The sequence below is a fragment of the Aythya marila genome (genome assembly GCF_965140915.1).
Source record: "Aythya marila genome assembly, chromosome: 5".
NCBI lineage: Eukaryota > Metazoa > Chordata > Aves > Anseriformes > Anatidae > Aythya > Aythya marila.
The window spans coordinates 53,522,000-53,534,753 of NC_139046.1; the positions used below are offsets into that span (position 1 = coordinate 53,522,000).

The 12,754-nt window shown below is 63.9% G+C and overlaps 2 protein-coding genes across 2 annotated transcripts; one reads left to right on the forward strand and one right to left on the reverse strand.

Moving 5' to 3' along the window:
• The first annotated feature begins 687 nt into the window (after positions 1 to 687).
• Positions 688 to 8,520, forward strand: DTX4 (deltex E3 ubiquitin ligase 4). The gene is made up of 9 exons (XM_082760426.1): positions 688 to 917; positions 3,741 to 4,482; positions 5,383 to 5,444; positions 5,548 to 5,709; positions 5,803 to 5,864; positions 6,093 to 6,245; positions 6,701 to 6,862; positions 7,061 to 7,150; positions 7,383 to 8,520. The coding sequence occupies exons 1-9, from the start codon at positions 707 to 709 to the stop codon at positions 7,614 to 7,616; spliced, it is 1,878 nt and encodes a 625-aa protein (XP_082616552.1). The 5' UTR covers positions 688 to 706; the 3' UTR covers positions 7,617 to 8,520.
• A 930-nt stretch (positions 8,521 to 9,450) lies between these two features.
• On the reverse strand, positions 9,451 to 12,448 carry MPEG1 (macrophage expressed 1). Its single transcript, XM_082761598.1, has one exon. The coding sequence runs from the start codon at positions 12,387 to 12,389 to the stop codon at positions 10,227 to 10,229; it is 2,163 nt and encodes a 720-aa protein (XP_082617724.1). The 5' UTR covers positions 12,390 to 12,448; the 3' UTR covers positions 9,451 to 10,226.
• Positions 12,449 to 12,754: the final 306 nt, after the last annotated feature.

Below are 12,754 nucleotides of genomic sequence, written 5' to 3' on the forward strand. Positions count from 1 at the left end.
TTCTCCCCAAAACGGGAAAATGAAGTGCAGTGGGTGCTGCTGCTGGTGCTGGGGGGCTGCAGGAGCCCAGCGTGGAGGTGTGAGGGTAATTTGGGGTCCCTCCGGCGATGTCTCAGTGTTTGGGGCGGATTTTGGGGTGCCACAGGGGGGCTGCACCCCGCTCCCCCCCCCCGCCACCAATGGTTCCTCCCGGCTTTGCCCCCCCTCGGGGGCGAGATGGTCGGCTCCGCGGGGGCGTGGCCTCGTACCAAGAGGGGCGTGGCCAAGTGCTAATGGAGGCGTGACCACTGCGCGTTAGGGGCGTGGCCACTGGGTGTTGTGGGCGTGGCCACGGGGGCGCGGGGGGGGGCGTGGCTCCCCGTGGCGCCCCGCCGCGCGCTGGCGCGGGCGCGGGAGCGGGGCGGGCGCTGCGGTGCGGAGCGGAGCGGAGCGGGGCCGCCCCCCGCTGCCGCCGCCCGGCCGGGGAGAGGCGCTGCGCTCCGGCCCGGCGCCCAGCCGCGGCCCTTCCCCTCCGCGCCCCCTCGGCGGACGGCCCCGGGGCGGGGGCAGGCGGGCGGGCAGCCCCGCGGAGCATGCGGGAGCCGGCGGGGCGGGCTGCAGCGGCGGCGGGGCGTCTGCGGCGGGCAGCGGGAGGAGGAGGAGGAGGAGGAGGAGGAGGAGGTGGAGGAGGTGGTGGTGAAGGGGGCTGAGGCGGCTCGGGGGAGCGATGCTGCTCGCTTCGGCCGTGGTGGTGTGGGAATGGCTGAACGAGCACGGGCGCTGGCGGCCCTACAGCCCGGCCGTCAGCCACCACATCGAGGCGGTGGCCCGCGCCGGGCCGCGGGCGGGAGGCAGCGTGGTGCTGGGCCAGGCCGACAGCCGCCTGGCGCCCTACATCATCGACCTGCAGTCCATGCACCAGTTCCGCCAGGACACCGGTGAGTGAGCCCGGGACGCACCGGCCCCGCTCCTTGCACCCTGGCGAGCAGCTGAATTGCCCGGCTGCACCGTGCCGCTGGGCTCGGCGGGCAGGCGTTGCTTGGCTTGGCATCGCTTGGCACTGCCAGCACCTGCCTGGTCCTCCCCGGGCTGCCACCACCTCGCTTTGCATTGCTTGGCACCGCCCGCTCCTCCCCGTGCACCGTGCGGTGTCACCGAGGCCCTCCCAGCCCTGCCCGCTCCCTCCCTGCTTTGTGCTCCACGCCTGCAGCCTCACTGCATCGCGCTGCGCCGTGCTGCCCGCTCCCATCCGGCGCTGCCCGGTCCTGCCCGGGCCCTCCTGCACCGTGCTGCCTGCCCCGCTCAGCCCGGTGCTGTCCTGTCCTGCCCGACGGATCCGGCATCGCCCTGCGTGTCCCTGTCGCTGTTTTACACCGTGCTGTTTAGCATCAGCTTGCACCTGGCTCTGCTGCCGGGTCCTGCGCTCCCTGACCTGGAATTGCTTGGCGCTGTGCTGCCAGGCCCCGAGCTGGCGCTCTGCTGTGCCGTGCTGCCTTTCCGAGTCCCACATTGCTTTGTGCTGCCTTCTTCCGCGCTACATCCCCTTGCCCACCCTGCCATCGCCCTGCTGCCCTCCTGGGTGCTGCCCGATCGGGGGGGTTGCATTGCCGGGCCCCCTATTGCATCATGCTGAGCTCTGGATTTGCATTGCACCACCCTGCCCTGCCTGACCTAGAATTGCACAGCTCCGCTTCGTGCTGCCCGGCCTGCCTGCTGGCCCCGCTGCCTGCTGGCCCGGGGATGCCCGGGCTTGCCTGCTGCTGACCTGCGTTACGCCATCCCACCCGGTCTCTGTGCTCCCCCCGAGCCTGCTGCTGCGTGGTGCTGGGGGGACAAATCCTGCCTTGGGGCACGGCGTGCCACGGGGGTGGGGGCTCGGGCAGGTGGGGTGATGCCCAGGTGAGGCAGAGGTGGGTTTGATGGGGATTTATGGGGGGGACACGAGCAGGCGTGGCTGTCCCCAGGGTGGGGAGCACAGACAGGTGTTAGGAAATGCCCAGAGAATGGGCGCAAGGTGCATGAACCTAAGGGCATGGGTTCTTGGGGGTGGCTGTCACGGGGGTTTGGGCCCCTTCCCTCTCCAGGCACCCCCGTAATAATAGTAGGGAGGGGGCCTGGCAACGTCCCTTGTCCCTGGACAGCCTGCTCTGGGGGCTGGTGGGGACCATGGTCGTGGGGACAAGGGGACAAGGGACCTCTGCTGCCCGGGGACAGCTTTCAGCGCCATCCGTCTGAGGGCTATTGTCGCCTGGGGGGAGGAGGCCTGAAAGGGGGATTGTTCTGCTTCCCTCCGGGTTGCCGGGAATGTTGGTATTTTGGGTCATTAAACAGCTCTGATTTGGGGGGGGTCGTGACCCTGGCAGGCCCTGAATAGCTATTGTCCCCTTTCTTCCCCCGCTGAATGGGAGGCTGGCGGCCCTGCGCTGGGCTGGGGCTGGGGGGGCCGTGGTTTTCCCACACCGTGGCCGGGGAGGGACCGCCAGATGCCGCATGCCATCGCTCGCCCCGGATTAGGATAAATCACCGCTGTGCTGTGCCGCGAGGCCCTGCTCCCCTCCGGCCCTCCTTTGTGCCTCCGGGGCTGGCAGCTTTTCTCCTCCGGCTGCCCCTTGGCAGGATGGGGCAGGTGGCCCATTTTGCTTATTTTTAGCCTTTTTTTTTTTTTTTTTTTTTTTCAGGGGACCTGGGCTTGCGTTGGGACTGGTGGTAGTGGGCATTTCCCGTGGAGGGCTGGGGGTTAAAAGGGACTGAAATTCCTGCGGGGTTTAGGGGGAAGAGCAGCGCAGGAATGCTCGCGGTTCGCCCCGGTGCCAGGGTGCCACGGGCTCACCGCCTCGTAGTGTAAAGCTGGAGACTTCCAGCTCGTGACTTCTGCTCCTTGAGCTCTCTCGTTCCTGTGGGGGCAAGCGATGGGATTTTGCAGAAGGGTGCAATGCCTCCAGAGGCAGCGACGTTCATGAGCTCACCCGATTTATTAACCAAACAACGCTGGGCCAGGGGTGAGCTGGAGGCATGCTCAGGACAGGACGCCAAGGCTGGGCATAGCCCCGTGCTGTGCTGCTGTGAAACGACCCAGATGGGAAGGCTTTTCCCTTGTAGGAACTCCCGATGTTGGCATCCTTGCTTTGAACGTGCCCTAGCTGACAGTGCAGTGGGAAAGGAAGCACCTAGCGTGGGTAGGGGCAAGCTGCCAGGTGCTTTGCTCTCCTGCCCCACTCGTGCACTTGCTGATGGAAGAGCAGGGGTCGAGGCACAGAGCCCTCCTCCAGCTCCTTTACTCAGCCTTGCAGGGATTTTCCTCGTGCTGCTGGCTGGGTTTTCACTGCAGGACCTTTCTGGGGCTGCCCTGAACCCCACTCCCGTGCTGGTGCCGTGCTGTGGGGCTCAGTGCTGCCTCTTGGCTCCTAAATCTCATATTTCCCTCTCCTGGCCCACAGCTGAGAGGCAGACAAGGCCATGTCGTGTCCCCCAGGAGCCTGGGGCATGCCTTGTGTCACCGAGCCTCTAAGGGAGGCTCCTGGATGAGGTTTTGCTGCTAAGCTCGTGGTTCTGTGTCCCCATCGAGGCTGTGTGCTGTGAACCTGAGCCTGGGGAAACTGAGGCACGCCGCTCCCGTGGCAGGGCGGGGACAGCAGCCACGCCAGAAAGCCGTCCCGTCCCCACACGGAGCAGCACCAGCAGGGCAGGTTGGGGTGGTTTGGTGGTGCTCCCTGCCTGCGGGTCCGAGCCTGATAGCATCTGTGTCACCCCCCCTCCGGCAGGCACCATCCGCCCGGTGCGCCGCAGCTACTACGACCCGTCGTCGGCCCCGGGCAAGGGCGTCGTGTGGGAGTGGGAGAACGACAGCGGCTCCTGGACGCCCTACGACATGGACGTGGGCATCACCATCCAGCGCGCCTACGAGAAGCAGCACCCCTGGGTGGACCTGAGCACCATCGGCTTCTGCTACGTCATTGACTTCGCCACCATGGGCCAGATCAACCGGCAGACCCAGCGCAAGCGCCGTGTCCGCCGCCGCCTCGACATGGTCTACCCGCTGGTCTCGGGCACCCTGCCCAAATCACAGTCGTGGCCGGCCAGCCCGGGGGCAGCCGCAGCCCCCCCGGCACCCACCTGCACCTGCCCCCAGTGCCTCCTGGTCATGAGTGTCAAAGCCGCCGTGTCGGCGGGTGGCCTGGGGGCTGCCACCCTGCAGCCTCGCAAAGCCCCCCCCGCACCCCCTGCTGCCCCCAAAGCCCCCGTGCCAGCCCCGGGGGCCAAGGCGGCTGATGGTACGGCTGCGGCACGTGGCTCGCTGAAGGTGCTGGCCTCCCAGGGGGGCCGGCAGCAGGCGGCCAGCACGCCGGCGCTGAGCTCCGTCGTCTCGGCCGCCAGCCCCCCTGGCCCCGGTGCCGGCCCCGGTGCTGGCAGCAGCAAGGCGTCGCGCCCCAGCATGGGCACCCTGAACCGCAGCCACCTGCAGCGCCTGGCCATCGCCCAGTCCCGGGTGCTCATCGCCTCCGGGTGAGTCCTGCCGCGTGCGAGCGAGGGGGTAGTTGTGGGGAGAACAGGGGAACAGGGGATGCGTTGTTCTGGGGCATTTCTCTGCATCCCTGAGCCTGAACGGGAGGGGTCCCTTGGGTAGAGGGGTGTGCTGGCCCCTCCTGGGGGCACCCAAGCGCCCTGCGTGGGGTGTGTAGGGTGATTCGGGCTGGAAAAGGCCTCTGAGATCATTGAGGCTGCCTGTGGGCTGCCAAGCCCACCGCTCGGCCCTGGCGGAGCACAGCGCTGCATCTCAATGAGGGGCCGGGGCCGGGCGGGGGGCAGCACAAATAGCAAAGAAAAGGCATTCAGGGCTCCTTGAGAAGGGGTCCTGCCTGGCCCCTGGCCTACAGAAGACACTTTTATTTTTTTCCTGGGGGGGTTGGGATCATTTAATGAGCCTGTTTTTTCTTTTTCTCCCCTTTGTCTGGCCCTGCCGTCAGCCTTCTGTCACAGCCTGGCCCCTTTCCTCTCCCTCCCTGTCCCCCCCTTCCCTCCCTGCTCCTGACCCACCGGGAAACTTTCCCATGGAAGAGAAGCCTTGGGGAAGGAGGGAGGGGGGAAGCAGCCACGGCTACATGGCTGTAGGAGAAAGGAGGAAAAAAAAAAAAAAAAACACAACACGACAGCCTGGCAAGCAGCGACAAAAAGGGGCCGTGAATAGTTCGGAGACGCAGGCCGGGTTTCTAAAGAGCCGGAGAAAAGGCAGCGGCGGGGCCGGGGGGGCACCTTGCCCCCCATGGGGGATTCTCTGTTTCCAGCCAGGGCCTGCTCAGTTGCTCAGGCAACTATTGTCTGGGGCCGGGCCTGGCTCGGGGTGAGGGACGAGGGATGGGGACGCCGTCTGTGGGCCCTGACGTGGCCTCCGTGGACTCTCCGCAGGGTCCCCACCGTCCCCGTGAAGAACCTCAACGGCTCCAGCCCCGTGAACCCTGCGCTGGCAGGTGAGGACTGGGCCGTGGGGGCTTGCTGGGGAGGTTTCTGGGGGGATTCTGGAGGTTTGGGGGCTTGCTGCTTAATGCTTTTCCCCCCTTGTCCCCTGTGCAGGCATCACGGGGATCCTGATGAGCGCGGCGGGGCTGCCCGTCTGCCTGACGCGGCCGCCCAAGCTGGTGCTGCACCCGCCGCCCGTCAGCAAAAGCGAGATCCAGTCCATCCCTGGCATCTCCCACACCTGCCGCAAGACCACCAAGAAGCAGGCCAAGAAGGGTGAGACGCGCTTGGCCCCTTTCCCCTCTGGTCCCCTCTCGGGGGTTTCTCCGGCGCCTCGCTCCAGGCCCCTCTGACTCTTGTTCCCCGCAGGTAAAACCCCTGAGGAGGTGCTGAAGAAATACCTGCAGAAGGTGCGGCATCCGCCCGATGAGGTGCGAGCAGCGGGGGCTGTTTGGGGTCTGTATGGGATGCCCAGGGGGCATTTTTATGTGGGACGAGTCTCTAGGGACATGGGCACTGGCTCCCTGCCCTCCCCAGGGTGGGGAGGTTGATCCAGAGGTGATACCAACAGCATTGGCCCCATGTCCTGGCACCACTGGCTCAGTGAGGTCTGTCTGTCTGTCTTTTTGTCTGTCTGACCCTTCTCCCCGTCCCCGCAGGACTGCACCATCTGCATGGAGCGCCTCTCAGCACCCTCTGGCTACAAGGGCCCCCAGCCTGCCATCAAGCCCGACCTGGTGGGGAAGCTGGCGAAATGTGGCCACATCTTCCACCTCCACTGCCTGGTGGCCATGTACAACAACGGCAACAAGGTATGGGGCTGCAGGCTGGGGGGGGGGGGGCAGATCCCCTAAATCCAAGACCCCTGCGCTGTGGGGGGCGCATTGGGGCCGTGGTGCACACCGTAGACACATCCTGAAATAAAACAGCTCTTGGTGGGAAGGTGCTGAGGGCTCTTACCCCCCTGTCTTGGTGCAGAGTTAATTTTTTTATTATGCCTTCTCCTTCCATCAAACTAAAACAAAAACAAAACAAACAAAAAAACCCCCACAAAAACAGTGAGGACTGTAAAACTGATGAGGAAGAGGAATTCAGCTTTAACGAAAGACCTGAGGTCTGGTTTATAAATGCTCCCAGCCCTCCCCCACCGCTGCTGGAGTGTTTTTGAAATGACTGGATGTTTATGACTAAAACGGTGCTCAGTGTTGCTCTGGGTGGTGCTGGGGAGCGCTGCTTTCATTGTTCTCCACTCCTTTCCTCCCCTCAGGACGGCAGCCTGCAGTGTCCGACCTGCAAAACCATCTACGGGGTGAAGACGGGGACGCAGCCCCCGGGGAAGATGGAGTACCACATCATCCCTCACGCGCTGCCCGGCCACTCGGACTGCAAAACCATCCGCATCATCTACAACATCCCCCCGGGGGTGCAGGTGCGGCTGCTTGTCTGTGAGCGTGTTGTGGGAAATGGGGGTAAAGCCCTGCAACTGCGTTGATCCCATTTACTTGGTGGCCGGGGGACACAGTGGATTTTAGCGCCGCTGTCAGAGTATTGCCTTGCACGCAGAGCATGCTTCTGAGCTTTAAATTTGTTAATTTATTTTTAATTTTTCTCCGGCTGCGTGCTGCAGGGACCAGAGCATCCGAACCCAGGGAAGAGCTTCACGGCCCGTGGCTTCCCCCGGCACTGTTACCTGCCCGACAGCGAGAAGGGCAGGAAGGTGAGAGGGGCTCACCGGGGTGGCTTGAGCTGGCCAAAGTGTCCTCAAGGGTGTACCGAGGGGGAGAGGGAAGGGATCAGCCCTTGGGGGCACGGGGAGAAGCAGGCTTGGCTTACAAAGCCAAATCCGGGCTAGGGCTTTCCTGGCTGATAAGCATGCCCTGAGCAAATCCAGGTGTTGCCTGCGGCCCCCTGCATTCTCCTTGCTGCCTGCCCTATCTCCCCCTCCCCAGGTACTGAAGCTGCTGCTGGTGGCCTGGGACCGGCGCTTGATTTTTGCCATCGGGACCTCGAGCACCACGGGCGAGTCGGACACAGTGATATGGAACGAGATCCACCACAAGACGGAGTTTGGCTCCAACCTCACCGGCCACGGCTACCCCGACATCAACTACCTGGACAATGTCTTGGCCGAGCTGGCAGCCCAGGGCATCACGGAGGAGAGCCTGGCCCAGGAGAAGGACTGAGACCGCCGCGGGGAGGGCTGCCCACTGCTCCCCCTGCGGAGAAGGCAGCACCCCCTCAAGCAGGGCCATCTCCGGGCTGTCTGGGGGTGTTGGGGAGCGTCTTTTGGGACGTCCCTTCCCTGCTGGCAGAGCCGGTTGGCGCTCTGAGCCACGGGGGTTTGGCGGGCCTGGCCGTCCCTGCCGGCTAGCCGCTGTTGTGTGCTGTCCTGGGGAGCTGGGGGTTGCTGTGAACAGCCCAGACCTCTCCCCTCTCCTCGCCTGGGTCCCTGATCCCCCCCCCCCGGCACCCACCTGGGGTTGGGACCCTGTCCTGGTGCTGGGCGGAGTGGGTGGGAGCAGGGGCTGCGGGGTGGGAGCAGGGGCTACGGGGGTCCCTCTCGCTCTGGCCCTGCCTCGTCCCTTACCCGTTTGTTCGTTTGTTTGTCCCGTCTGGTACCTCCCGGGTGGTCTCTGTCCGCAGAGGTTGGAGGGGGGGGCCCTGGTCCACCTCGGCCAGACCCCCCACCCCATATCCCCTCTCCTCTTGGCTGTGTCTGAGCTGTGTCCTGTGGGGTCCCCTCGTCCGGGCTGTGCTGGGAAGGGGCTGAAGGGTGGTAGAAAGCCGAGTTGGGGGGGCCAGTATGTCTCCCCCCCCACGGTAGTGGGTTCCTTGAACTGTTTGTATGGGGGCGTCCCCGTGTCGAATTTTATATACCTCGTGTTTTGGGGGTTTGTCGTATATATGTACATATAGGGCTGGTGGTGTTTGGGGTGGCGGACTGGCGGCTGGGAGGACGCGACGTGGGGCAGGGGCTGAGCCTGGTGGTGCTCGTGATGGGGTGAGGGTGGCCCAAAAGGAGTCTGTGCCCCCCGGTGGGGGTCTCCGTGGGATCCCATCCCCTCCCTGCTGTATCCCAGCAGGGTTCCAAGACTCGAGGGTCCCTGGTGAGGTTTTTTGGGGGGCTGGGGGGACATGGCTGGCGGGGGGAGGACAGGGTGGCTGGCAGCGGGTTGGCACAGTGGTTTGGGGGCTGTTGGGGTTGATGTGTGGGGGGGAGGTAGGGCGGTGGCGGGGAGGGGGTTTGCATGGCATCTTGTGGTCCCCACCAGCCCCGGGGACTTCACAGGGCCTCGTGTGGGATGGGGGTCCCAGTGTCTGGGGGGCTTCCTTGGGGAAATCCTCCCCATGGCTCCATGCCCACCCTGTGAGAGGCCCCATTTCAGCGAGCCAGGCAGGGGCAGCACTGCGGCTGCCCGAACTGCCCCCTGTGGGGTTAGGTCCTTGTAGTCCCTTTTTGTTTAGCCCCCTTTCTCCCCGTCCTCCTGCTTTCCCTTTGGGGGGTCGGTTTGCCCTCTGTCCCGGAGGCTGGCGGTGCGGGGTCTGTCCTGATGTGCGTCCTTCTGTTGTCATCGCTGTTTCTCCTCTTCCCCCCCACCCCAAACCTGCGGGCCCGTCACCCGGCCACCCCGCGGGGGATCAATAAAAGCGGACGGCGGAGGATGCTCGCTGTCCCTGCGCGGCCTGGACTCTCTGTTGTCTTCTGTCCGTCGTCTGTGTGGCCAGGCGAGTGAGGGGACACCCACGGGGAGGGCCGGGCACCTCCTGTCCCGCAGCCACCCTCTGTGTAGGGATGGCTGGCCGGACGTCTACCTCAAGGGAGAAAAATCCTCTTCCCCTAGGAAATCCCCTTCTGGGCCCGTCTGCAGCAGTGTGATTTCTCCTGGCCTGTGCCCCGGGCTTCCCCTGCTGCAGAAAAACCCCAGCTGGAGCTATGCAAAACCCTGGTGTGATCTCAGAGAGGAAGGGACCCCCCCGCCCGGGTGCCCGGGTTGCCGGCTCTAACATGACGCAGCCTTTTAACAACATCACTTTTTCCTTTTATTTTTTTTTAATGCCGTGTTGCCTATGCAATTAGTTGCTGGCTGAAATAAAACTGATCCGTGCCTCTCTACGTGTGTGTATATCTACCACGCTAGATATACATGGAGACGGGGGGGGTCCTCCTGTCTCTTTGCTCCCTCCTTTACTGGGAGACGGAGCGTTGCTAATGCTATCTGTGCTGGCCCTGGGTGTCAAAAATACCTGGGGGGGGGTCTATGGGGGAATGGGGGTGGTCCAAGGGGTCGGGTACTGCGTGCACCCTGAGCTGATGCTTTTACACGCAGCAACTCTCTGCAGTGGAGCTGAGACTGGCTGGTGTCCCGGTGGGTCAGGGAGGGGGTGCCGCATGGCTTCCCCCTGCTCTTTGGGGGCAGCTTGGGGTGTCCTTGTCCTTTGGCACCCCACGGGCTTCAGGGGCTGGTTGGAGGGCCCTGGTTCCCCTTTTCTGTCTGTGGGGGAGGAGAGGAGGCATGGCCTGCAGCGAGGTATGGGGTTGTTTAGTTCTCAAGCGACAGCTGCCTGGGAGAGGGAATGTGCAGGGGCGTATGGGGGTGGGTGATGGTGATGGGACAGCCCCAGGAGATGGCATCAGAAATCAGCCAGGGAGTCTGGAGTGGGGAGAGAGGCTGTGCAGCACCGGGGGTGCTCCAGGCTGGAGCTGGGGAAACCTTGGGGATAGGGGGTGGGCAGGGGGGGTTGCCTAAACTGGGGTCTCACAGCATTGCCCAGCACCGGGACCTGAGGGATGCTCACGCCGTGAGCCCCTCCGCCTCTTGCTGGTACCCCTCGCCCATGCTCACCACAGCACTATCCTCGGGGCTCCCCACGGGCGTGCTGTCCCTTTCCTTCATCTCCCGGTACCCTCTCATCCTGTACCTCCAGCGGCCATAGCTGACCATGGCCAGGAGCGTGGCCAGCCCCACCACCACAGCGGCGGTCACGCCGGCCACCTCGCCCCCCGTCAGCCGCCGGCCCCTCACCATCTCGGCTGTGCGCTGGATCTCGGCGGGCTGGGCTGGCCTCCAGACACGGCTCTGCCCGTCCCTCACCCAGGCGCTCTCCCCGTCCCCGCTGCTCACCAGCACGGTGTCGGTGGCCGGCAGGCTGGCGGGGGGGCGGGTGAAGGGCGGCAAGCGGGCGGGGGGCAGCGAGCCCCCCGTGAAGATGCCGGCCTGGACGCAGTAATTCACCTGGCAGCTGTCGCTGATCAGCGCCAAGTGCTGGCTGAAGCCGGCGGGGCAGCGCTTGACGTAGGGGTCTTCGGGGGTGCCGCGGTGCTGCCCCCCCAAGGGGTTCCCCGCCTGGCAGCTGAAGAAGCCCCCAAAGGGCACGGAGTACTGGATGCTGCTCTCGTAATCCTGGCTCACGCACACCCTGAGGTCGTCAAAGAGCTTCAGCTGGAGGTACCCCGAAGGGCAGGACTGGGCGCCGGTGAGGGGGTTGGCGCTGTGGCTGCTGAACAGCCCCCCGAAGAGGTAGCCGGAGTCCAGGGGCACCGTGCCCCTCGCCACACACCAGTAGGCGCTGAACTGAACCCGGGAGAGCCAGAAGACGTCCTGGCACACGCGGTGGCAGAAGATGCCCAGGGTGCACTTGTTGTGGCACTCCAGGTGGCTGTGGCCTTCCTCCCGCTCCTGCGCGCCCAGCAGCACCGGGATGTAGGCAGAGGGGCAGGAGAAATCCCCCGTGAGGGGATTTTTCTGCTCCAGCGTGTGGCACAGCGCGCCGGCGTCCGGGCCAGAAAGCCCAACACACTTCTGGAAGACACCCCCGAAGGTGAAGTTGGTCATGGTCCCCTTGCAGGAGCCGTCGTCGGCGTTGGCGTGGAAGTTGAAGTTGGGCGAGGTGGCGTCGGTGCAGCCGGGGTAGGTGTTGAAGGTGTAGTAGCGGCGGATGGCTGCCTCCAGTCGCTTGGCCAGCTTCTTCACCGTGGGGGTGGGCAGCTCTGGCAGGGTGCTGGGGCTGATGAAGAAGTACAGGGGCAGCCCCGAGCGGTCGATGGCCACCAGCTGGTTGCTGATCCCCTCCTGCCAGGTCTTGAGGGTGATGCCTGGGTAAAAGGGGATGCCACCGACACTCTCCACCCTGGAGTTGGTACGGTTCTCCATGTACTGCTTGGTGAAGGAGGAGCTGGTGTCCAGGGAGCCCTCTGTTTTCATATTGATGATGCTGTGGAAGGCGATGCCGGCCGAGGCCGTGATGGTGTTCCGCATGCCCCAGCTGTCCTTCAGGAAGGTTGTTTTGATCTGATCTTCCTGGACCAAGCTGGCTCCAGCGTCCACAGAGGTGATGGTGTGGGTGCCGTAGTTGAGCACCAGCACTTCAGACAGAAAATCGGCCATCCGTGTCTGGTTGTTCTCCAGGTGGCTGGCAATCACCATCAGCTGCTTCTTGAAGCTCTTGTCCAGAACAGCTCCTGGGTCAATCTTGACGGTGTAAACCAGGTTCCTGACTTGCACTCGGGTGGTGAAAGCCCGGTCCTGTACTTGGTGGGTCTTGGTCTGGTGGAAGTCTTGAGAGAACTTGCCGTTGATGGCGGAGAAGAGGGACAGCTCCAGGTTGATGGAGGAAGAGGTGACGCTTTGGTAATTCTTCCAGGACTCGATGATCTCAGAGTTGATGTCCAGGTTGCTGTGCTTGCGAGGGATGGTGAAGACCTCATCTGGGATGATGTAGGACCCATCTTCTGTGGTCTTGCAGAGCGAGTAGCCCAGGTTGATGACTCTGCCCATATCCAAATTCCTCAGGTTATCCCAGCCCCCACCAGGGAGGACTTCCAGACTCGGGACCTTCAAGTTCTTCTTGCAGTCCTGAAGCCCTGAAGAGGGCAACAGCTCCTGGGACAGCTCGGTCCCTCTACTCACAGCTGCCAGCGTCCAGGTGAGGACGACCACCCTCAGCACCCAGAGCATGGCTGAGCTGAGCGGCGGACGTCTCGCTGCTGAGGAGGGAGCCGGGGAAATGAGGCAGTCGGGGGTGCAGCTGCCGGGTGGTTCCTCCTCTTGGGGGGAGGCTGAATTAACAAGGGGAAAGGAGAAGTGAGAGCTGGTGAACGTGGTAAAGGGCTGAGCAGAGCTGAGAAAACAGGGCGAGGAGCAGAAAAGAGGTGCCTGGAAATCATTGCCTCCCTAAAGAGAAAGCCTCCTCTCCCTGTGAAAGCTGCTGTGCTGGAGATGGAGCAAGGAAAAATCTCTTTTTCAGCACTGTACCTGCACCTATGCGATGCCATTGTGTGAACCTCCCTTGAATGATGCTTCAGTGACTCTCAGATCAGCCC